This window comes from Phoca vitulina, unplaced genomic scaffold (assembly GCF_004348235.1).
Source record: "Phoca vitulina isolate PV1807 unplaced genomic scaffold, GSC_HSeal_1.0 scaffold73, whole genome shotgun sequence".
Classification (NCBI taxonomy): Eukaryota; Metazoa; Chordata; class Mammalia; order Carnivora; family Phocidae; genus Phoca; species Phoca vitulina.
In genome coordinates this window covers 6,636,296-6,661,825 of record NW_022589776.1, presented here as the reverse complement: position 1 = coordinate 6,661,825, position 25,530 = coordinate 6,636,296, and the positions used below count along the sequence as shown (strand labels likewise).

The window sequence follows — 25,530 nt, the reverse complement described above, 5'->3', positions numbered from 1 at the left end:
AGGCCTGGCTCACTCTCCCCTTCTTCCATGTGGGCTCTGCCTACCTCTCACCCTCCTGCCCCCACCCCCCCGTGATTCGTTCCTGCTCCCATTTCTACTGTAATTCATTGACATCATTCCTGACACACTGGGGGCTTCAGTTTCCTTCTGTTCGGACCGTCAGTTCTCTGAGGGGACTCCCAAAGCCCAAATGTCTACTGAAGACCGAACACTTCACGAACCCTCCCTACTCCCAGCTGCCTTTTTTGAGCTTTAATACCAGTCCTTCTGATATGCAGGAGAAGCAAACAAAGCCTGAAGCCCACCTGAAAAAGGATCGCAGGGGAGTCAGTGCAGAACACAAGGCGGCAGCCTCCCACCGGTATCCAAGTGCATGGGACAAAAGGTGGCACAAACAAAAATGCGGCAAACCAAGTAAAAAGAAGTCTGCTTTGTTGTCTAGGTGAGGTTTATGATGCTGGATTTCTATTTCAAAAGTTAAAAATCTGGCTGTCTGAAGAATAATCATCAGGGCCCTGGTCTCCTCCATGTCTGTACAGTACTGTGCTACCAACAAGTTCTTCAGGATTTGTAATGTTTTACTTCTAAAGAAGCTGCAGGAATGGGGCTGAACTACTAAGTATACAAAAAGCACCAAGAATTATCCAATGGAAACTTCTGGTAGAACCACAACCTGGGATGGGCCTTTTGGAGGCTAGTGAGCACGTGCAAAGGTCTTACTCATCAGATACCATGGAACAGGCCCTGTGAAGGTTGAAGTGGGAGCAGAAGGGGTCATCTTTTTCTGTCCCCTAACAAAACACACAGGAAGTTGGAACAGAGAACATTGAAAATAGCTTGAAGGAAGGGAAAAAAAGGAATAAGAGGAAAAGAGGATACATCGATACTTATTAAAATCTTTATTCGTTTTTTTTTTTTCTCTTTTTCAGAATTGAAACCCATAGAACACATTAGAAATTTCGGTGCGTATCTGTCCTGTATGGTGTCTTACCAAGCCCACTCCCCCACCATGCGGCAGTGCTGACACGAAATCCTTGGCAGATCAAAACAGAAGGTAGTGGTTCCTACACCTCCCTTTTAAGCAAATAAATTAGCTTCCCAGTAAGTTATTCCCAGATCCCCCCCTTAGGCTTTGTATTTGCGAGGAACACCTTAGTTCCTTTAAAAACCTGTGGCAGTGGCATCCCCAGCCCCTGCCTTTTCAACCCAGACTGGAGGCATCGAAGGGAGAGAAACTGGCCTTCCCCTGGACGACAGGCTGCACGAAGTCAGGTGTGTCTGGCTCCCGCGGGTGCCTAGCCGCGGCCGGCTCACCGGAGCTGCCCAGCAGGTGCCGGCTGAATGGTCTTTTATGTCACGTCGGGGCCACTCGCAGAGACTGAGGAGTGACCCTTTCACTAGCTTCAAGTTCTTCAGCAACATAAGTCAGTATTTTCCTGTGTCAAAATAAATACATTTTTTTCTTGCTACAATACAGATACGACTATATACATACATATGCCTTTACTCATGTTTCCTGAAGCTCAAGCTCACAAGATCACACCTATAGGACAGCTCACTGACAGATGCGGTTTTATTGCCACTGAGGTGTGGTCATTTACAGTCAAATGAGATGATACAGGGGCCACTGAGAATGGACGCTGAAGGAATATGGTGGATCCGAAGGAAAAGCCAAAAGCCTTTTTTTTTTTTTATGGAAAAGAAAACACGAATTTCCTTGGAAGAACTTGTTGTTCAGGTGACACTGAAAAATTGCCATGTACAGGATTCATCTTTCCCCAAATAATATGCAATGGATGTACCTGAATTCTTCCATTTCCTCCTTAAATTTCATTTGATATATTAGTCCTGAGTGCAACAGGGAGAAATGCCTTATTAATATATTATCAAACAATACTCTGAGCAAATCACAGATCCCATTAATTTGTTTTGCACAGAAAATTATTTACACCCAAACCCACAATATAGCCTCATATTAAAAGAACAATTTAGAATAAAACTTCTATACCCATATTTCCCCACTCAAACTCTGGAATAAACATATTTAAGGAGTGGGAGGAGGTAAGGAAATGGCAGTCAGTTCTGATTTTCCTAGTTGGAAAATATAAAGTGTATCCACCTCTACCTTTAGATGTTGGCTAGGCACACCCAACCTAGGGCTGCCCAGGAACCCTTCTAGTGACTTGTCTATTAGTGCTAAAGAAACCACAAAGAGGACACGGTGACAAAACTAAAAAAAAAAAAAAAAAAGATATCAGCCTCTGTTTTTCAAACAATTTGGTTTTTGTGCATTTCACGGCTATAAGCTTTTGGTTGGTTTTCTCTAAGATTTGCCTAAACTTAACTTAATCCAATCCTGATGAGAACATAAATCTATGTTCCAAGAGTCCTGTGACACCACCCTATTAGCTTAAGACTTCAACCTCAATAGATCTGAACACCTCTTAAGATCAAGAATTTTAAAACAGTAGGAAAGAGAATGAAATTATACATTTTCTGCAGTGTTTTGAAAAAACGATGCGACATTCCCTCCTGCTTGCTTCCTTAGCAATATCTTCTGCCTTCAACATTATGAATGAAGCTCCCAGTTGGGGAACAATTCTTACTCCTTCCGCTGCAGCAGACTACAGGCGCCCCGTGTCTGCAAGAACATTGGTCCATCATTTAATTGAACCAACATTCACCCAGGCAAGCGCGCTGCCTCCTGCCCACCGCCTCCCTCCAGCCAGCTCCCCGACGCTCTGCACGAGCACCATCCACGGTATTCTCCAGCTCAACTGGGAATTTTACTTGACGCACACAGGAAATGGCCTTAAAATTGGAATCTAAGGCCTCCTTTTGTTAACACCGTTTCAGTGTTTAGTGCTAATACCTGGCTTCTTAGTTAGGCTCAACACCTTCTTTTTACAACTCAACCCATTCTTGTGGATGTCTCAAAATGTACATACAAAGTACAAAAGCGCCCTGACCTCATGCTGTTTAGTTACAGGTTACTCAGCTGTCTTTCAACGCGAGAAAATGAGGACACAGACTCTAGGCTGTTTTTGAAAGGGAGGCTGCCCCACACTGGTCTCCACTGGCTGGCATTACATTTGCTCCCCCACACTGTTTAAATAGCAGCCCCTGCTCGACAGAAGTGCAAGGCTGGCCTGGCCGCCAGGCAGGCTGCGACGGCTCACGGGTCCGAGACGCTCTGCTGGAACACAGACCGAGCTGAGCCTGGGCTTCTGTCGCCCGGGACAGGGACACTGGCGCTCCACCACCGCCTCCGAACGCCCGACGAAATTAAACAAGGAAATGAGGGCTTGACACAAATCAAAATCTTAAGGCTCGTCCTGGTAACCCCCTTCATTTTGAGGCTCTGAGAGCTTCAACGCTGTTCCCAGTCGTCGGCATGGCCCACATCACAAGACAGGCCCAGCCGCCAGCAGAACACGCGCGGTCGGCCGAGCCAGGGAGCTGGCTTTTCCCACGAGAAAGGGACAGACAGGACCGCCAATCTCTTGGGAAGAGCAGCTTCAGTGACCAAATGCCTTAAAGGCTGAGGTGGAAATTCATTTCAGATGAGAAATCAGGATGGCAGAGATCGCAGGCAACTTAACTCTCATTCAAGGGGTTATTAGCTCAGTTTGCTTTGTTAATTCAGGAAGGATTTGCCTGCTTTGGGCAAAAGGGAGAAAGAAAAGTCTCCATGAGAGAACCCTGCTTGGACAGTTTGGGGGCTAACTGGGACACAGCGGTGAGCACGCAGATCTGAGGTTCCAGTCATGTTTGCTTTTCCACACCTGCAGAACTCAAATACCGCCGCCCCCCCCCCCCCCCCCGCCGCTTCTGGTGCCGTCTCTTCCTCCCTCCTCTAAGAGATCACGAAAAGCACTACCAGCCAATCGCTTAAAAGCCCAAGCATCTTCCCTGCGTTTGTCTTTCCCACTAATTCTATCCCAAACACGTATCCCTTCCCACAGAGCATGCTATTCTGGCTCAAGAGCAGGCCAGGTTTTCCTGGCTGCCCCTCCTCAGGAGGCTGTCAAATTCCCAGTTGGACTAGTCCCGGTGAAAAAAGGACTCCAGAGATGGCCAAGTGTTTTCAGAAACTCCACAGGGGCGGAGAAAGGATTCTAGGGATGAACTCAAACTACACACTCCGGAACCAATCCCAGCATTAGCCTAGCCAAACGTCACACCTCTTTCTGTCCCGTGGCGTGCGAGGGAGGCAGAGCAGCCAGGAGGCCCGTCACTGGAGGGGCCGAGGCCGGGGACACCGGGTGGTTCAGCAGCAACACTCCTGGGCTCGGACACCTGTAGTCTTTGCTTTCGTTTCTCCTAGAGAAATTGCCAAAGGCATCCAAGGCCACCCTGCCCACCCCCGTCACCAGAGCTTGCTGCCGGCCGTTTCCGATCCACCCCAGACCGTTCGGAAGTGATTGTGCTGTTTCTCTCGCTTTGTAAAAAGGAGTCTCGCTTATCCTGCGGTGCGGATTACAAGTGGGAGAGAGGCATCCTGTCTTCTACCAGCACGGCGTCCGCCCCGAACTGGTCAGTGCACTGCTTCACAGTGGCCAGGATGCTCAGGAGCCGCTGGTCCGCGGCGTCCAGGTGAGGCTCGGACAGCACGGGGGCGATGGGGTCATGGGCCATGGCAGATTTTAAGGCAGACTTCAGCACACCATTTTTTAGGTAGTTCAGTCTGTTCCAGGTGGACACCCGAATGCTGGAAGAGAGAGTTTTAAGGCAGATTATGTGAAACCTCTTACTATCGAGAGGAGATTAAAGCCTGCTGGGGAAATAATTATGTAAAATGTTTCAACTAAAAAAAAAAAATGTTTCTGAAGGACCTCTACATGATGAAAAAGTCATACTACCACATTCTGATATTTTTTTTCTAGGTAATTAATCAGAGGTATATGCAAAGATTTACACATGTTCATTCCAATGTGTAACTAAATTTGTAATGGAAAAATGTGAAAGATCTGAATGTTCAGCTACTGGGAAACAGTTAAATGTATAACTTATCCATTCGAGGGAATACCATGCAGCCGTTAAAAATAGTTTTGAAAATTTAGTGGCTTGAAAAATGCCTGTAATATAATATTGGGTGGGGGAAAAAAGTTAAAGGGAGAAGTTTTACTCTAAATCTGTGGGGAAAGAAAATGTGTATGTATAAACACACACACACATACATATACAGACATATACACATGATTAGAACGAAGTCTCTATGATGTTAACAGGAGTTACCCTTACATCTTAATGGACAGTTTTAATTTTCTTTTTGTGTTTCTGAATGTAAAAAATTCCTACCATTAATATTATAATTCAATTATAGTATCAATATTATAATTCTACCCACTTCCTGTGGGTAATGTGGGAATTACGAGGTAGACAAAGAAGTCTGACTCTGCAAGAGGCAGCCCGTCCTGCATCTATTTAAAAAGGAAGAGCGACCTTTGGACAAAGCATGGAAGGGGCCGACAAGCACAGAGGCGGTGTGATTTTGCTATTGTCAAGTCCACGACAGGTGCCCAGAGCATCAGAGCTTCCCTTGTGTGACTAAGGCATCCCTTGTCCGCCTCTCAGCCCCACATTCGCTCTCCATATATGTATGCCCTGCTATAACGCGGAGAATTCCTTGAAGCATCTCTCCTGTCAAGCTTTCTCCGTCGATGTCACTGGAGGGATACTGCAGACACTTCTGGTTGCTGCACAAGCGGGTTGGGAGTCAGGGGGAGGGGTCATCAAACGGTGCTCTGCCCCGGCCACAGTGCCAGGATGAGCAGGCCCTCTTGACATGGAAACCCGGGCCCCGAGGGCCACCTGCCCATGCTGGCACCCCACTCCCTTTGCAGGCCCACACACATGCCCTGCCTGCAGCCCAGGCGGTTTCTCCCGAGCCGTCCCTCCCTCCGTGATGCCCTGAACACAGGTGCAAGTCATTGCCCGAACCTGTACCCCGGAGGGCTGCTTCCTGCTCACCCAGGGCCTGCAAACTAGCCAACTTCTCCACTCTCCCGTGGACCGGACTGTTCTTCATGGAAGTCCACACCCTAGCCTTGGGGACAGGGTTCCCTTCCAAGTTTGTCCTTCCTAGGGTACTCTCCCTCAGCCCTAAAAAGTTTCCTTTTACAGTTACGCTTGTATCAGAGCTTCTTTATACTCAACTTTCCCATTTAACCCACTGTGTCTTTTCTAGCTTCTGACTGGATCAGACGGACAACACTATTACTACAAAAACATCTTCTTTCAAAGACGTGGTTTTTGACTGGCCGTACTATTGCCTATTAATGAAAACAAGGGGTGCTTGGGTCAATACTTAATGCAGAATACTGTACTGCTGCTATTAAAAAGAGAGACAAGAGAAAGAGCCCGGTTGCCAGGAGGGGCGATTGGATGTGATCTGAGTGTCTCGGGCAGTTAACCGGTAGGACGTGGTGCTCCCGGATTTCTGTTTCCTTGTTGGCTGAGCGACGTGCAACCCAGCTGATTCTTAATACTCCCCTTTAAATCTTAAACCAGCAATAATGCTCTGAAAAGGAGCTCCTTAGAGCCTGGTCTTCATCTCATTTTGATTTACCTTTTAATTTCTTTGTTTTCTAATACAGACTTGAAAAAAACACGTGAGTAAATGCCTCTGAAAAAGTTACATCTGGTTGATACAATTTCAAATTGAGATCTGCAAACCACAGATGGTCTGTGGTGGGGAGTGAGAGGACTTCAAACCCCAAGGTAAACAAGGTACAGCAGCCAGGGACGCAGAGTGTACTGGAGTTCTGGCGAGGGTCATATGATCAAAGGAGCATATTCTGATATTAAAACAAACATGAATACATATTATTGAATAGGCTGAAGATTCCTATTCATACAAAATTTGAAATGAATTTTGAGCTCCACAGGTTCTGGGATGGAAAAGCATGAAAAGTACTTGCTCAGGTCTTAGGAAGTTTTAAGGCCCAGGAAATGGATGTACTGTTACGTGAGCCTGGAAAGGAAGATGACACAGGCCCATGTATTTGCTGTGCGGAACTTACATGCAACACTGATAGAGGGGGGCAAGAATGCTTCTCTCATCCAGCGACGGGTTCCCAAAGCTGAAAATTAAATTAAAACTTAATGAATTACTCAGTGGCACCAGTTGCCTTTTTAGCATCAAAGCGAGAGCAAATTCTCTAAGACGACCCAAATGTGATCCTAGATAATTTCATGCTCCCGTGGCTCAAATCACTTAAATTAAAAATAAACGGGGCGTGACCAATCAGACACAGGATTCCTAACAGTCTGTACACGGTATCAAAAACAAACGCCCTCACTGACAAGCCTCCTGTCTTCCGCCAGCTACAGCAAGGTGCCGAATCGTAACCACACAACGCAGTGCGGAGCCCATGGACCAAAGGGAGGACCCCAAGACCTGGAGGTTTTATGGGGGCGGGAGGGCAGGAGAGAAATAAAGGCTATCCACATGGTTCCCACTAACACACAGATGGTCGTCACTTGTAACAAGTTGTTCTACCTCGAAATCACCCATGAGAAAAGAGCAGGATTATCCTATCCCTACAAGTAAGCATATGGCCAGATTCAAACTGGACAAACGGCTCACGGAAGCTGAGAAAACAGTAATTCAAAACATCTGTAAAAATGACCTCAGCAGTAATTCAGAGTTACACGAGGAGAACCGGTTCTGGGAAAACTCAACTTTCTACTCCTCTGCTGGAAGCTCACCGTGATAGCTGGAAGGTCTGGGGGCCCTGAGCACAGTGCAGCCCTCCAATAGTAAACGGCAAAGACAACTATTTCCATGTGTATTTCCACAGTGCATACACTCATTAAACAAACACACACAAAAAGATCATTTGTGTAAGTCACGGTAAAGGTTTTCAGGAACGCACGTAGCACCGGCCTCTACCAGCTCCGCTGTGTGCGCCGGCGCCCGCTCTCTGCAGGCGTCAGCCCCCTGCTCGGGGTGATGTGGGGGCGCCATCCGCAAGTGCCACTCGGCCGTTCTTCGCTGAGGACCCCTGTCTCAGATTATTCTCAGCAACCAATGTTAGCGGTAGTGACCTAGAGCCTGGACAATTCTGGGCTCCAAGGAAGTATTCTATTTAGCAAACACTTACTAAATGTCACTAAAAGTACGGTACTGAATCGGGCACCACAGAGAAGGCACAGGGCAAACTGAAAACATAATATGCTCTTCAAAGAGCCCACCCCTAAAAAAATTAAGGACCATCCATTTATTCAAAATAAATAAGATTGTCTTAATCAAGACAAAAGTAACTTGTTTTTATATAATAAAAGGAACTGCTCTTCTCATGATCACAAAAAGTCTGGGTCTAGACTGCCATAAATATAGCAAAACATCCTATCAAACAAATTACTTTTTTAAACTGCATGAACCTTTGGATAGAATCAATTTAACAGGAATTAAATTTCATGGTTTGTTTTTTTTTAAGATTTTACTTATTTATTTGACAGAGAGAGACACAGCGAGAGAAGGAACACAAGCAGGGGGAGTGGGAGAGGGAGAAGCAGGCTTCCCACGGAGCAGGGAGCCCAATGCGGGGCTTGATCCCAGGACCCTGGGATCATGACCTGAGCTGAAGGCAGACGCTTAACGACTGAGCCACCCAGGCGCCCCTAAATTTCATGTTCTATTCAATATGTATCTCTCAAGATTCTAGACATCACAGTCAAGGAAGAATGATATAGGTAGCGATACATCAAAGACCTTGGCGTCCAGCTGTCTGTGTTGAGAATCATAGAGTCTTGGCCTCCTTGGAAAAAAACCTACTTCTCCATTTTTTAAAGTCCTCAGAACCCTGAGGGCAGAAGGAGTACGAACCCTGAGCAGGATGGAAAGATGGGTGCCAAAAGAAAAGACCCTGACCAGGCCCTAACTGACGAGGATGGTCCTGTGGTCCTACCTTTTGGCATTATCGAGAAGGATGAGCATACTGGCGCCTTCGTCATCTTGAAAACTCTCGTAGTGATGGCGGTCAGCATTGCCGATCAGGTAATCAAAGATGGCAGTGTCAATGATGTCCAAGAGGCGGGGGCCTGAGTCATAGGGGGATGTTTTCTTCACAGCATCGCAGTAGCTCTCATCGTACTCCCACCTGGAGGCAAAGAGCACCACCAGGGTTACTGGGTGCCAGCCCTGTACCTGGCACTGTTTTGTTCTGAGAGAGAGAGAGAGAGAACGCAAGCGCAGGGCGGGGGCAGAAGAGGAGACAGAATCCCCAGCAGACTCTGCGCCCAGCGCGCAGCCCTACATGGGGCTCCATCTCACGACCCTGAGATCACGACCTGAGCTGAAACCCAGAGTCGGATGCATAACCAATGAAGCCACCCAGGCGCCCCGGTAGCTGGCCCTGTTGAAAACACAGAGAAGAGGCGTCCCTGCCTGGCAGGTTTGCCCTCAGCCCCACCTCCTTGGACAGAATGAAATGGGGGCTCACGGGAGCACTCACCTGGCCAGTTTGCCCTCGCGGTAAGTCCTGCCCCACGGGTGTCGGTGTTTCTGCAGAGGCCACACATCTGGAAGCCAAAGTGTGACAGATCCCTCCATCGTGTCTCCATCAGCACAAGCCGGCTCTGTTTCTCGGCAGTAATAACACTTCCCATAGAAACAAGTGTTATTTCCTATGGGAGAGAAAGGAGCCAAATACACTTAAGGAAAAAAGGAAGACTCTGAATTCTCCCTAACGATGTAGAAGGGAACAGCTAAGTGAACAGATCCTGTGAAAACAATGATCCTGAATGATATTTAAACATTTATTTTCTATACAGGTCATAAAAAAAAAGCACACAGTGAAAAAAAATGTCAAAGGGCAGGAAAGGATATATATCAAAGTCTCCTTGCCCTTGGGGCCCTGCTACCCAGTCCCTCTCCCAGGAGTCAAGTCTAAGTAAAGGAAAGTCATGCCCTCTCCTCTTCTGTCAGAGCCAACACTTTGGCCAGAGCGCCTGGGAGAGAGAGAGTGGGCCCATCCAGGGACAGGCTCTGGGCCAGGAGTGTGGGTACTGGGGGTGGGGTGTCAAGCAGATAAATAAATACACTGAGGATAATGGGAACCAAGCTTTTCACAGATGGAGAAGGGAGGTTAACTCACAGAAAGGGAGAAAGCCAGAATAAATCTTGTGGTGTTGAATTAGAACTGGACTGGAGTGACTGGTCGGAAGAGAGATATAGAAAAAGATACAGATGCTTGTGTGTGTGTGTGTGTGTGTACAGCTTTCCTCCCTCTGTCCCTCAAGAGAGCCTAGAAACAATGGAGACCAGGCAGCAATGGCAGTAAACACCTAGCACTCACACATCAGTTTCTAAATATCATTTTACTACTGTATTAAAGGGACCCAGGGCTCCTTGGAGAAACAGGTGACTCTAGGGCTGGGGCAAAGAAAGTACAAGATGGGCCTGCGTCCAACTGCTATGCCAGGGTAAGGAAGCACTCAGAGAACGATGGGGACATTCCAAAGGACCCACGAGACAGTGTGTAGGAGTTCCCACTGGTCAAATCTGGGACAGCTTGAGCATCAAAATAAGTAACAGCAAATCATAACTGAGTAAATTAAGAGTCTGAGAGTTCATAGTGATATACTCCAAAGCACTCCGTTAATAATAATACTTATTAACTGGACACTGGAGAAACCTTACAGAGACCTACCATCTTAATCAAGGGACACAAGCTCATATCACCAGTAATGGGACACAGCGACAAATCTCCATCATGGGCCTCCTGACAGGATGTACCGAGAAAAGCACAAGAGCACGTCTCTGGTATTCCCGCCAGCATTTTTAAATCATGAGGAAATGTCAGAAACACTCAAATAAAGAGGTACTCTTTAAAGTAACTGACCTGCACTCTTACCGAATGTCAAGGTCACAAAAAAATAAGGAGAGTGAGGAATTGTTCCAGAAGGACAGAGGCTAAAACGACCTGACAATGAACACAACATGTGATCCTAGAGTGAGTTCTGGACTTCTACAGGGCATTACGGGGACAAGTGGCAAAATGTGAACCGGGTCTGTGGGTCAGATGCTGCTGCTGCATCAGCGCGCGTCTCTCGCTGTCGATGACCGGATGCGGCCGGGCAGGAGAGCGTCCTGGTGGTCAGGAAGTACCGAGGTCTTCACACGCTGGTGTAAGGAGCATTCAGGTCGCACCTTATTCTCAAATGGTCTGACAGTGTTACTAACTAAGGAATCTGGGGGACTCTGGACCATCTCTGCAACTTTTATATAAATTCCAAATTATCTCAAAATAAAAAGTGTAAAAAACAAAACGATCTAAAAAGGTTAAGTAATGCCTTCTCGGTGCTCCATCCCTAGTAAATACAGCCATCAAAGGAGCTGATTTCCTGCCTGTAAACCCCTCACATACTCCTTTAATGACTGTTCGGTTCTCACACACGTGTGTCCCTGAAGAGATGAGCAGCCCTCAAGCCTTAGTGTTTCCAACCCCTGGTACAGCGCACACTCCACACCCACCCGCAAAACTGATGCTATCATTCTTCTACCTTAAGAACGTTTCTAAGTAAAGAATATTTGAACTGATGGAACAATATACCACATATATAATGTTTATAATTATAAAAATATAAACTTATAAATTTAACTTGATCCCATCAAAATACCAACAGATCTTTTACAGGTTAAAATGGATTTTTTTTTTAAAGATTTTATTTATTTGAGAAAGAGAGAGACAGAGCACAGAGGGAGAATGAGACAGAGAAGCAGACTCCCTGCTGAGCAGAGAGCCTGATGTGGGGCTTCATCCCAGGACCCTGAGATCATGACCTGAGCCGAGGGCAGATGCTTAACGACTGAGCCACCCAGGTGCCCTGGATTTTTTTTTTTTTCAAGATTTTATTTATTTACTTGAGAGAGAGAGAGCAAGCGAGAGAGAGAGTATGAGCCAAGGGGTGGGGAGAGGAAGAAGCGACTCTCCACTGAGCAGGGAGCCTGACATGGGGCTCGATCACAGCACCTGAGCCGAAGGCAGACACTTAACTGACTGAGCCACCCAGGCGCCCCTGGAAAGGATGATTTTTAAGGTTATAAGGAAAAAGAAAGAACTGCTAGCAAACTCTGAAATAGCAAAGAGAGGGGACTAATCTTACCAGGTATCAAAACAGATCAACTCATGAACAGATAGGAGCAGAACAGAAAATCCAGAAATGAAAATACCTAGAAACAAAAATTTATTTCAGTGGAAAAAAAACCCCAACCAGCTGGAGCCATACTTCATTCCACATACTAGGATAAATTCTAAAACTATGACAAAAACTTAAACGTGAAAAATAAAACTATAAAAGTACTTAAAATAAAAAAGGCGGAATTCTTCCATAATCTTCGAGTAAGCAAGGCTATGATTCACAATCAGAAAACCTCTAAGAAAAGATGGACCGATTACATTAAAAACAAACAAAAATGTCTATAAGGCAAAAAAAAAAAAAGAAAAAAGAAATTACCATAAGCAAAATCAAAAGAAATTAAAGAATTGGGAAAAAATATTTATATCACAAAGGACTATTTTCCCTGTGTATGAACTCCTATACACTGAGAAGACCAGGGGCAGAGCTGAAAGTGAACAAAGGATACACAAAGACAGGTAAAAGAAAATACAAATGCCTCTTAAATATAAAGCTGCTACACGTGAAACAGACAAAAGCCAAAGTCGGGAAACATGCCTTTGGTGCCACCGGCGGAACAGAGACCTCACGCGTCACTACCAGGAACGTAACCTGGTTCAACATACATGTGCCCTGTGACCCAGTGCTTTCACTTCTGGATATATTTGATCATGTGTGAAGTAACGTCTGTTCGTGTTAATTCTGGGCAATACTGGTTCTAAAAAAAGGATTGGAACGTGTATGTGTACTAAAGGTCTGGTTAAATGAATTATGGTAGATCCATACGACGCATTACTTTGCAGCTGGTAACACAACAAAAGAACGAAGAAGCTCTTTATGTGATAATAGATAGATTTCCAAGATCTGTTAGGTAAAAGATGTATCAGGTAAAAGAATAAGATGCAGAAGTATGTACAGTGTGACATGTTTTATATAATGGCAGTTAAATAAAAATATATATTCCTATTTTGTACAGAAAGGACATAAAGAAATTACCAATAGAGATGACCACTGGGAGGAAGGAGGAAGAACAGAGGGATGAAAGGAAAACTTCTCATTGCAATCTTTCTTTTTATTTATTTATTTATTTATTTTATTTTTTTAAAGATTTTATTTGAGAGAGAGAGAATGAGAGATAGAGAGCACGAGAGGGAAGAGGGTCAGAGGGAGAAGCAGACTCCCCGCTGAGCAGGGAGCCCGATGTGGGACTCAATCCCAGGACTCCAGGATCATGACCTGAGCCGAAGGCACTCGCTTAACCAACTGAGCCACCCAGGCGCCCCTCTTTTTTTTTTTTTTTAAAGATTTTATTTATTTATTTGACAGAGAGAGACACAGCGAGAGAGAGAGAGGTAACACAGCAGAGGGAGTGTGAGAGGGAGAAGCAGGCTTCCCGTGGAGCAGGGAGCCCGATGTGGGGCTCGATCCCAGGACCTGGGATCATGACCTGAGCCGAAGGCAGACGCTTAACGACTGAGCCACCCAGGCGCCCCTTATTGCAATCTTTCTAATATTTTTAAAAAATTTTGAGTTATGTGAATGTATTACTGATTCAAAAAACAATCAAAAAACAAAGCAAAACACTGCTTGGCGTAGGAAACCTGCTGCCTACACGATAAAATCCAAAGTCCTGAGTTTGGTAAGACCCTTCATAAGTGAATGGAGTATGGTGTATTGGTTGAGTGGGAAGTAGGGTCATGTTTCTGGGATTAAAATATGGACCATCAACAGTCATTAGACGTGAGACTTTGGGCATGTGATTTTACCTAAGCTTTCTCTGTAAAATGGATACCAGTCCCCTACCACTGGGTTGTGAGGAGTAAATGAGATAGATAAATCCACAGTAATGCTCAGCACAAAGCCTGACAGTGTCAGAGACCAATCAATGCCGGCTATTTATTATTAATAATCTTGCTCCAATCTCTTTCCAGACTTCAATATCCCCGTTTACCTAGGCTCCGAAATCTTTTATTATTTCCTGGATTTTGTAACTTTTATAACTGGTTTTCTGATCAACAACTTGGTCTCCGCGCTCTCCTTGGATGAACTACCACCTCTAATAACCAAATCTAAACCTCCAGCCCACACTTCTCTCCTAAGCTGTAGACTAAGTCTAAAGCACCTAAATGACTAGTCAACATTTACTCCTGGATGCTCCTGTCAAGGTAAGATTCTGTACCCAATTCCATTGTGGAGAACTGCATTCTTGGACACCAGCTGGGTATCCCACAATTCCACTCAATTCTGACATTGTCTACCCAGAGACAGGAACCGATCCCACAGGTTGAAGGGTCGGGCCCACGAGACTGTGCTCCAATTCAGAGGCCAGCTGCAAGTCTGGGTTGTCACCTGCACTCTGACTGGCTGGCTTACAAATCTGAGGTTTCCATGAACCCCATCTTGGGGTTTGGTTAACTTGCTAGGGCAGAAGAATATACAATGGGGAAAGGACAGTCTCTTCACTATATGCTATTGGGAACACTGGACAGCCATATGCAGAAGATTGAAACTGGACCACTATCTTACACCACAGACAAACATTAACTCGAAGTGGACTGAAGACTTGAACGTAAGACCTGAAACTATAAAACTCCTAGAAGAATACACAGGCAGTAAGCTCCCTGACATCGGTCTGGGTGATGAGGTGATGATTTTTTTGGATATGACACCAAGAGCAAAAGCAACAAAAGTTAAAACGAACAAGTAGGACTACATCAAACTAAAAAGCTTCTGCACAGCCAAAGAAACCATCGACAAAATGAAAAGGGGCTAGTATCCAAAATATATAAAAAACTCCTAGAACTCAATAGCAAAAAACAATCTGATTAAAAAATGAGCAGAAGATCTGAGTAGACATCTTTCCAAAGAAGACTGGAAAGATTGGTGAGGATGTGGAGAAAAGGGAAGCCATGTGTACCATTGGTGGGAATGTGAATTGGCGTAGCCACTATGGTAAACACTATGGAGGTTTCTCAAACAACTGAAAAATGGAACTACCATATGATCCAGCAGTTCTACTTCTGAGTATCTGAAAAAAAGAAAAGAAAAGAAAAGAAAATACTAACTTGAAAAGATATCTGCACCTCCATGTTCACCGCAGCATTATTTATAATAACCAAGATATGGAAACAACCTAAGTGTCCACTGATGAGTGAATGAAGATGTGCCATATATGCACAATGGAATATTATTCGGCTATAAAAAAAAGAATGAAATCTTGCCATCTGCAACAACATGGATGGACTTTGAGGGCATTATGCTAAATGAAACAAGTCAGACAGAGAAAGACAAATACCGTATGTTCTCACTTACACGCAGAATCTAAAAACAAAAACAAAAACAAAAACAATCCAAAACCAAGTTCTTAGATACAGAGAACAGACTGGTAGCTGCCAGAGGTGGGTGAAATGGATGAAGGGGTCAAAAGGCACAAACTTCCAGTTATAAGATAAGTAAGTCCGGAGATGGAAAGTATAGCATGGCGCCTATAGTTAATAATACTATATGAAAGTTGCTAAGTGAATAGATCTTTAGAGTTCTCATCACAAGAAAAAAATTCCGTAACTATGTACAGTGATGGATGTTAACCAGATGCTGTGGTGATCATTTCACAATATATAAAATTTCAAGTCATTACAATGCATACCTGAGACTAATATAAATGTTGTATGTCAATCATACCTCGATAAAAAAAAAATTGCTGGGGAGGCTCACAGGACTCAGGAAACCAGTTTACTCACTAGATTACTGGTTTATTACAAAGGATACATGTCGAAAGCCCGACAGATACACAGGGCAAGGTCCCAGACCCAGGAGCTTCTGTTCTCATGGAGTTCGGGGCCTGGCCAGTGACACATGGTTGGTTCACCAACCTGGAAACTCCCAAACCCCATACTATTGGGATTTTTATGGAGGCTTTCTCACGTAGGCATGATCTATTACTAACTTTATTCTTAACCCCTCTCCCCTCTCTGGAGGATGGGAGGCAGGGAGCTGAAAATTCCAAGCTTCCAATTATGGCTTGTTTTTCTGGTGACTAGCCCACTTGTGGAGTCACCTCATTAGAACAAGAGCTATTCCTTGTGCTCTTATGGCTTAGGAATTTACCAGGGTTTTACGAGCTCTGCTCTGTGTCAGGCACCCTGAGGCAGAGACCAATACATGTATTTCTTGTTATTTCACACAAGGAAACAAAATGTCCAAAATCTGATTCACGATCTTCCTCCTCTTCACACATTCCTAAGACAGCTAACAGCTTTGTTATACACTGAGTCATCCAATCCAGGAACTGGGGAGTCATTCTTAATTTTTTCTTTCTCTCTCAGTTGTCCCACTCAGCCCAAATGTTCACCAAATTCGTTCCATTCTAATTGCTGAGTGTCTCTTAACGCTTCCTCCCCGCTGTCCTTGCTCGAGCCGTGACTCGCCCTGCACCCACGGGGGTACGGCAGCCGCCACATCCTTCCAGCCCTCACCTCACCCCCCTCCCAGGGCGGCTTCCACCATGCTGCCGCGGCCGGTCTTCCAGCACTCCAATCTGATTTTCCCAAGCTCCAGCTCTTTTCATGGCCTCCGAGTGTCTAAGGAAAAGTGTCCCGTTCTAAGCCTGCTGCACGAGGCCCGTCGGTGACACTGTCCTGACCACCTGCCTTCCTCCCTCACCAGCCCCATATCTCCCTTCACTTCGGCTCAACTACACAGTCCCCTGAGCTTGCCACGGGCTTCTCTCGCTTCTCGTCACCCTTGTCTACGTGCTGTCCTCCACCTGAAGCAGGGTTAACTCAGAGCCTGTGCACTGGATGGGAACAAAATTACATTCTTATTTTCATTAACTTCTTTTTTTTTTTTTTTTTAAAGATTTTATTTATTTATTTGAGACAGAGAGAATGAGAGAGAGAGAGCACATGAGAGGGGAGAGGGTCAGAGGGAGAAGCAGGCTCCTTGCTGAGCAGGGAGCCCGATGCGGGACTCGATCCAGGGACTCCAGGATCATGACCTGAGCCGAAGGCAGTCGCTTAACCAACTGAGCCACCCAGGCGCCCAACTTCTTTTTTTTTTTTAAAGATTTATTTGTTTTTGAGAGAGAGCATGTACGAGTTGAGGGGGGAGGGGCAGAGCGAGAGGGAGAGAGAGACTCTGTGCTGAGTGTGGAGCCCGACATGGGGCTCAATCCCACGACCCTGAGATCACAACCCGAGCTGAAACGAAGAGTTGGATGCTTGGCTGACTGAGCCACCCAGGCGCCCCTTTACTTTCATTAACTTCTATCTGAAACTCAGCATTCCTTCAATTATGATAGTAGGAAGCAAACCATGGTGGTATTAGCATTACCTGTGACTTTTTCACCAGAAGAAACCACAGACTTTTCATAGCATATCAACCACTGCTGCAGACACTGCAAAGTATCATTTATACTCAGTCTGAAATTATGAGTTACTGGATCACTGCTAGATCTGTTATTTAATGTGTTAAATAATAACGAAGCACATGCTAGTATATTGCAAACTTTGAATTTTTGATAACAAAACCAGATTTCAGTATTATTGGTTTCATTTGTAAGTCTATGTATTCGAATGTATGCATTTAAAAACACTATTGTGAGGAAAGATCCCCAAGCTTCTCTAGCATGCCAAGAGTCCATAGTACAAAAAAGGTTAAGAGTCTCAACACCTAGGACGTTCTACTGTACCTCCCTGGGGGACTGCTATTCTCCCTTTAAGACCTGGATGAAACACCACCTTCACCAAGGAACCGACACCTTGACCCGCGCATCTCCCCTTTCCGTCCACACTGTCACAGGCCCTCTGTACATGTCTGGTTTCCCCACCAGACAAAGCTCCTTGAAGGCAGGGAGGTGTCATTCATTTCTGGATATTCAGCACCTAGTTCAGAGCCTACCACACAGAAGTGAAATAACATTGTGTTGAAAGAATATAAGCAGATGAAATATGTGACAGTCTGAAAATCCAGGTCTGAATCCTGGCTAAGAGGTAGTAGCTACGTGACTCAGGAAAGTCCTCGAACTCTTCTGAGCCTCTTTCTCAGTATAAAATGTGGGTAAATCTCCCTTACTTACTGCACTCTGTCAAGAGGATCAAAACAAGGTAACTGTGTGAAAGTGCTTTGTCAAGCTGCAAGGGTTATGCAGAATTTAGTTGTTATTATATCAAGTTATCTAAAAATACCAAGTTATCTAAGAACATATTTTTAAAAATTGTGCTAAGGTCAGCTCATTATTTAAAGCCTATCTCCCGTGCAATCCCTCTATCTGCCCGAATGTTTGTGTACCCCCAAATTCAGATGTTGAACCCCTAATCCCAGTGTGGTGGTATCTGGAGGTGGGACTGTTGGGAGGAGCCCTCACGCTGGGATTAGTGCCCTTCTAAGAAGAGACAGGAGTGATGATTCCTCTCTCATTCTCTCTCTGCCGTGTGAGGACACAGCAAGACAGTGGCTGACTATAAACCAGGACGAGGGTCCTCACCAGAACCCAAGCGTGCTGGCATCCTGATTCGGACTTCCCACCTCCAAAACTGTGAGGAATAAATCTCTACTGTTTAAGCCACATCGTCCATGATTGTCTGTGACGGCAGCCCCCACTAAGACCCCGTCCTGCACTGCAGGCTGTATCCAGGAGCTCATTCCCCGAAGGTACCAATCCTCTGTACTTTCAGGTCTTCAGGCCCTCGTTCTCATTATGACTTCCTATTATTTTGCCTCATGCCTTTTCCTCTTTGCTGCCTGGGTAGCTCTTATTGATTCTTCAATAATCAGTCTAGTTGCTAACAGCCTCCTCTACAAACCTTTGCCTGGCCTCTCCATCCCCCACCCCTGGCACCATGTATGAGAGTTAACCTTCTGTGAGTTTCCAGAGAGCTGGGACTCTGGCCTATTCTTCCTGACCTCCTCTCATCCATCAGGAATTCATGTCTACCTGAGCATAAAATTGGACAAGCAAAAGTGATTAGAAAACATATGAAACAAATCAGTGACACCGTCCGCTTTGGATTATTTGTAAGACCAGCCTTAGCCTTAGCCTTGTAGGTTTAAATTCTGAAAGATGACTCTGTCACAAGTCCTTTAAATATTCAATTTCACCTCATTTCAAATACAAATCCATTCATTCTAGCAAAGCGAGGTGAGACCCATCTGGCAACGTCTGTTTCAACAGTCCTATTGTAAAGCCGAGCACTGCGTCATTGAGAATGTCACCACAATGAGGCTGAGACAAGAGACCCCGACCCCTCTGACGTCTTCCCATTCTCACTGTGTCCACGAGGAGAACAGGAGTAAGAATTTTAGCTCGGATGCCTTACTCAGAGCGAAAGAACAGAGCACCGAGGCCAGAGGGACCAGGGTCAAGTCCATGCACAGTGGGTTACAGGCTGACCCTTGCACAGTAGCAGGGCAGTGGTGACCTTCCAGGCCCAAACCCAACCCTCCAAGGGCATTTCTGACCCTCCTTCAGAGCTGCCTTACAGTTCCCTCAATTCTAAAGAGACAGTTCCCAAGAGAGTACACGTATATGAAAAAACCACCAAGTCAATGATATACATACAATAACGGATTTAGGCCAAAATCTGAGTTTGAGATTTACTTTAAGATCAGGCAGCAGGAGAGGTGTCTGGATGGCTCAGTCGGTTAAGCGGCTGCCTTCAGCTCAGGTCATGTTCCCAGGGTCCTGGGATCGAGTCCCGCCATAAGGCTCCCTGCTCAGCAGGGAGCCTGCTTCTGCCCCCTCCCCCTGCTCATGCTTGCTCTCTCCCTTAAATAAATAAAACCTTAAAAAAAAAAAATCAGGCAGAAGCAAGTAAAGTTATTACCTACTTACACTATCAGTAAATGACCTCACTTCCTAACTTCACAGACACAACCAAGTACGTTAGGGAAAATTTTCACTTTCTGGCCACCTACTGTTAGATCCATTACCCCCAGGAGCCTGAAAACAAGTGGCCCAATTTGCTTTTGTAGTCCCTTGAGTTCTTCAATTCTTAAAAGTCACAAACCAGCTTGCTCAATGATGTCCCGCTTAACTTATTAACTATTCCCCTATTTAAATGTCCTCTATAATCTTACCTACGGTTAGGAAGGTGCTCAAGAGCTGCTCCGTGGCAACGGGCTTGATCTCTGTCCGTAGATTAACAAATCTGCCAACCACCAAGGGGGCTCGGCGGAAACCCAGAATCCTAGTTTGGGAGGTTGAAGAACAGAAGAGAAAAATCTTTGGGGGGTGTATTTTATAAAGTAGTCTTAGAAAAGATATTGCTGATCGGTAGGTATATATATGTATATTTATACTTATACGTATTTTAAAGATTTTATTTTTTTAAAGTAATCTCTACCCCCAACGTGGGGCTTGAACTCACGACCCTGAGATCAAGAGTCTCATGCTCTACTGACTGAGCCAGGCCGGCACCCCTGCAGGTAAATATATTTTAAAGGTACATATATTTATAAGTTTAATATCAATATGTATGTAATGTATTTTAATATGCACTTCAGCAAAAAGGATAAGGCAAATCTAGCAAAATGTGAGCAACTGCTAAATCTGGGGAATGGGTACATGGGTTCATTAAACTATTCTAATTTGTTAGAAATTTTTCATAGTAAAACTTTTAAATAAATTTTAACAAAGCATCAAAAAAAAATGGGCTTAAACCCATATAAAGGTTCTAAGCTTTGGATAAAAGCACATTGACAGAAAACTATACAGATTAATCTAAAAGGATAAGCCCATAGGACAACTAAATACAGATATATTTGAAGATACTTCTCTCTAATGGTCTAAAAATACAACCTGATGGTTGAGCAAAATGATTTTTAAAAAAATGAAATTTCCTGGCTAAAAAATACACACTCACTGAAGAAAAGTTGGAGGGGCAGGATTTGGAACATACAGAAAAGTTATGATGAAGGAAATAAAGATCATCCATAATTCCACAGCCCAGAAATAACTACTGACATTTTGGCATATGAGCATTTTTTCCTTTACACACATATATATAAACACATACATACACACTCTTGTGTATAGACACACAATTAAGATTATATTATACGCAGTTTTGTATCCTGCTTTTCACTCATTGTTATGAGCCTTTTCTCATGTCATGATAAAACCTTTCAAAACAGCTGCACAAAGAAATAATCCATTGTTCAGGGCTCCTGACTGTCTTAAACTCAATCTTCGAAAAGCCACAAAAGCAAGTAGATCAACAGATGGGTCAAAATAACAGAAAAATCGAGAGAACCTCCCGAGGCCAGAGAAGGTGGTTAAATCCTAATGTAATGGAGAAACAGCAACCCAGAGCAGAAAAGGATCAGGAGCCGTGGATGGCAAAGAGAGTGGGGAAGTCCTTTTTCTCCCCACTGACCACGCCAGGCCAACGACCAGCAGCCAGTGCAGTGCTAAGGGGCCATGTCACTTGAGCTCGGCTGGGGTAGCAGTTAACAAAACGGGTAGGGGGCTGGGCTAGAGAAGAACTTTCTGACTTTGAGGTAGGGAAGGACTTTTAAATGCAAGACCCCCCAGAGCACAAGTCATGAACTAAAACATTAGTATATTTAATTAACATCAAAGGGAGTGATTTCTGTACAAAGACTATTTCACTTTAACGAATAGGTGTTGTGCTATGAAAAGATAAGGAGATGTTAAATTTTGCTAATAATAACTGGGGAAAAACAAATAACTAACAATGAGGTACCATTTTACATAGATTAACACAAATTCGTGTGTTGGATGAAATACTGGTTTATGAAATATTGGTATAGATAGGAGAAAATGATCTTCATGCATTGCTGGTGCCCATCAATTGGGAAATAGGGTTTGGGAATGAAGACAACAGGGAAACAAATGAGCTCTTGGAAAGACTGATTCTAGCATGCCTTTAAGCGAGAAGCAGGATTTACCTAATTCTCTACCACTAGGTCCTAAAACAGGCAGTGAAAATTCATGGTATTGTGAACAAACATTTATTTAACCTTTTCCATTATCACTCGATATTTAGACTGCTACTAGTTTTCTACTACTGAAAACTCTACGGCTAAGATCCTGGATATATGTAACTTTGGATTTCATTACTTCTCCAGGGTACTTCCTAGAAATACCTTCGTAGAAATATCTTAGATATTTGAGTAAAAAGGTAGTTACTCATCCAAAGGGTAGGAGCATTCAGGTTTCCAATACATAATGCCAGAGTTCTTCAAAAGATTGAACTGATTAACAATGCCACAAGCTGCATCAGAATCTCAATGCATTCCTGCCAATAAAATACTTTTTTTTTTTTTTTTTAAATCCTGCCATTTTCAGCAGAAGAAAATAGTATCCCATTGTTTCAACTGGATTTGTTCTTGTTACTGGTGAGGATGAACCACCACCCCCACCCCCCGCCCACCATATTTATCAGCAACTGATAATTTCTATTCACTCAATTGTGTCCTTAGATCATTTTCTATTAAAGTTTTAGCATATATATAGATTTGTATAAACATTTATATATTAAAGTTGTTAATGCTTGGATTACATTAGATTCAAGTATTTTCTCCTAGTTTGCTTTCAAATTTCATTTGATGGTTCCTGATATAGGAGTTAATTGTATTTAGCTGAGTCTACTGAATAGCTTTTCCTTTGCAATTTTTCAATTATTGCTTTTATGCCTAGAAAATCCTTCCTAATCCAGAAAAAGACAAAAATTCACCTTTATTTTCTTCTGGTTTTCTTTATATATTCATTTAACAAATATCGTGAATATTTCTTTTAAAGTCTGTCAATATGCCCTGATGGAGATGTTGCTCAGACTGGGAAGTGAGCTACCAGACATTCCTGTTACCAGGCTCCCGGCTAGCCCAGCCCCGTGGTGAAAAAAATATTAATCTTCCTAGTTAGCTTACACATTTCGAATGTATATCCATTTTTCTTTTGGAATTATTCTGGTTACTGAAGCCAAGCATATTTTGTATGAAGGCCAATAAAATTCATTATATATGTCATGCTGTATGCTTCTAGCATATGGGGATAAGTATTACTTACTTAAAACAAAAATAAAGCAAAACAAACAAACCAAAAAAACAGTACTCTCAGGCCCAATTAATGATCAATTCAATTTAGGGACTTGAGTTCCAACTCTGGTTTTCATCCTGCCATTGTATTTACCAAGAATATCTTCACTCATGGTGGCATACCAGAATGAAATGACCTTAAATAGTATAAAGGGAAGATATCTACTCTGGTATTCCGAGAACCACCCAGATTGCGAAGGACTCGTGCAAATTTAGTGGAATCCGTCCATCAGCTATCTCAAGTAGGTACCAAGTCGAAGTTATGAGTGTTGCTCCCTTTAGGAGTCCACAAGTCCTCTCCAAGAGGTTTTTAAAAAAGGAAACAAAGCAAACGTAACCCTCCATGATGACACATACCTGTCCAAATGAAAGGCTGCTACCTCTGCATTGTGTCTATCATAACCAGCATAGGGCTCCCCTTCTACCACATAGTCTCGGTTATACCTGCAGAGTGAATGGGAAGCACAGATGTAGACGTGAATTACATCGGCACCGCACAAGACAGCAGAACAGAATGTTAGCAAGCCTGACTCCGCCCTACGGACACCTTCCCTGTCAAACCTGTGCAGAGGTGTGGATTCAGACGAATCACTGGTAGAGGGGGTGAAGATGAAGTGGAGAAGGGAAACTAGATTTCTCTATCTGCTGCAGCAGTCACTCTATGAATAAAACATGCGAGATGCTATTTCTACCCCTCTTTCCATGGAGTTTAAGTAAAACTCAAAGAGGGCAAGGACTATCTCTGTGTCTCTACCTATAGTTGGTGCTTAATAAATGTTTGCTAACATTTTTATTAGACTGAACTGAAGAAATGAAGGGAAACATACAATTAAAATGTTTGTGTTACCAGAATGGCTATGGCAAGGCTTATAAGAGAAGTTTAAATTTCTTGGAAATAAACGGTCTTGATATGCCTCAGTGTTCGTTTAATGAGTAAGCAAAGGTGCATTTGAAAAAAGCTGTTTGAATAACCATCCTCTTTTTCTGTGTTTACATTTATGATGATGTAGCGGCAGGAATATTGGACTGGCGTGACAGCCAGGTGTATGGTTCTGTCATTACCTGTCTGGGTAACCTTGAGCTAAACTGTTCTCTTCTCTGGGTCTTAGATTCTACATCTATAACATACTAGGGGCTGGACTAGGGGGCAATTTCTAAGATCTCTTTCATCTCAAACTCCACTCTGATGATTTTTCCATCACATGCATGACATAAACAAAAGATAATAAAAGCTGGCATATTTCTTTCTACCAATCATAAAGACAGATACCATTTAATGGTTAATCGGGAAGAAAGAGACACTAAATCCGCTTATGACCTCTACTGTTCGCCTGCATTTCCCCGAATCAAAAGACCTATTAGGCTTTACAGGCAAGTGTAAAATAGAAATGAACGGAAGCTGGAGGGAAGAGGAGCTGCTCCGCTGGGGACACCTGGATGGGGGGAGTGGGAGACGGTGCCGTCAAAGGCTGTGAGCTTCAGTGTAAATGACCTTGGCGTCTAAAGTGAAACGAACCATGCCCACAAAACACCTTTTCAAGGCAAAGTGACGGAACACTTCTGTCAGAAGACAGCCGTGCGTCACCCCCCGGTTGGAGGCCAGTTTCTTCTTAGCATGGTCAGTATCCTCAAGCGTCGCTTGCTCATTCCTAGTGTCAAAGCACTGGTCAGGCTACCTAGGATTCCACTGGCTGCCTCCCCAATAAAGCCTCCATTTTTAAACAGAACTGCAGCAAAAGCGGACATTATTCGAGCACGTCTCTCTCCACCACAGCTGCAGGCTGTCCGCAGAGCTGGGGGACAGTCCTGAACACTTTCTCTGTCGGGACTCCAGCGGAGCCACAGGGACATGTGTGCGCTGTGCGGTCCACTCCTTCCAGTGAAACGTTCGAGACCTTTCCAAAACCTTGAAAGGTGGCTCGGGGTGGAATGTTAAACCCTAGGGGAATCCAGGGACGTTGGGGGTGGCCTGGAGGGGAAGGGAGGGAAAGAAGAGGGAAGGAATAAGAATGAAAGAGCTGCGGCAGAGTCAGGAGGTCTGACTCCCTGGCTCCCCGTGGGCTGTGTGAACCGTGGCGCGTCCCAACTCTGCGTCTCACCCGTCAAAGGAGCAGCCGGCCCGGCCGGCCCATCCCCAAGGTCCCTTCCCGCACACGCTAGGATCACTCACTCACGTCTCCCCACTCTGAGGCCTACCCTGCCATCTTGTTGCCTTCCCACCGTAACTGCAGGCTTTGCCTGTGAAAGCCCATCTACTTCCAGAAGGCCGACAGCTACACTGAGGAAAAAAAAAAATCACTTTTCTAATGTGAGGCAAAACGTGCAAATAAAAGCATCACTGTCTTC

At 44.4% G+C, this 25,530-nt stretch overlaps 1 protein-coding gene across 7 annotated transcripts in view; it reads right to left on the bottom strand.

Moving 5' to 3' along the window:
- Positions 1-884: 884 nt before the first annotated feature.
- FAM20B (FAM20B glycosaminoglycan xylosylkinase) overlaps positions 885-25,530 on the bottom strand; it is a 42,626-nt gene continuing 17,980 nt past the window's right edge. For 6 of the 7 annotated variants that reach the window (XM_032393426.1, XM_032393422.1, XM_032393423.1 and 3 more), the window contains 6 exons: positions 23,542-23,628; positions 20,203-20,312; positions 9,462-9,633; positions 8,916-9,107; positions 7,026-7,085; positions 4,480-4,711 (listed from right to left, as the gene is read on the bottom strand). In XM_032393426.1, coding sequence (XP_032249317.1) covers positions 4,480-4,711; positions 7,026-7,085; positions 8,916-9,107; positions 9,462-9,633; positions 20,203-20,312; positions 23,542-23,628 — 853 coding nt within the window. Of the gene's footprint in view, positions 4,712-7,025; positions 7,086-8,915; positions 9,108-9,461; positions 9,634-20,202; positions 20,313-23,541; positions 23,629-25,530 lie in introns of all 7 variants that reach the window. The other variant, XM_032393419.1, reaches the window with a different exon arrangement.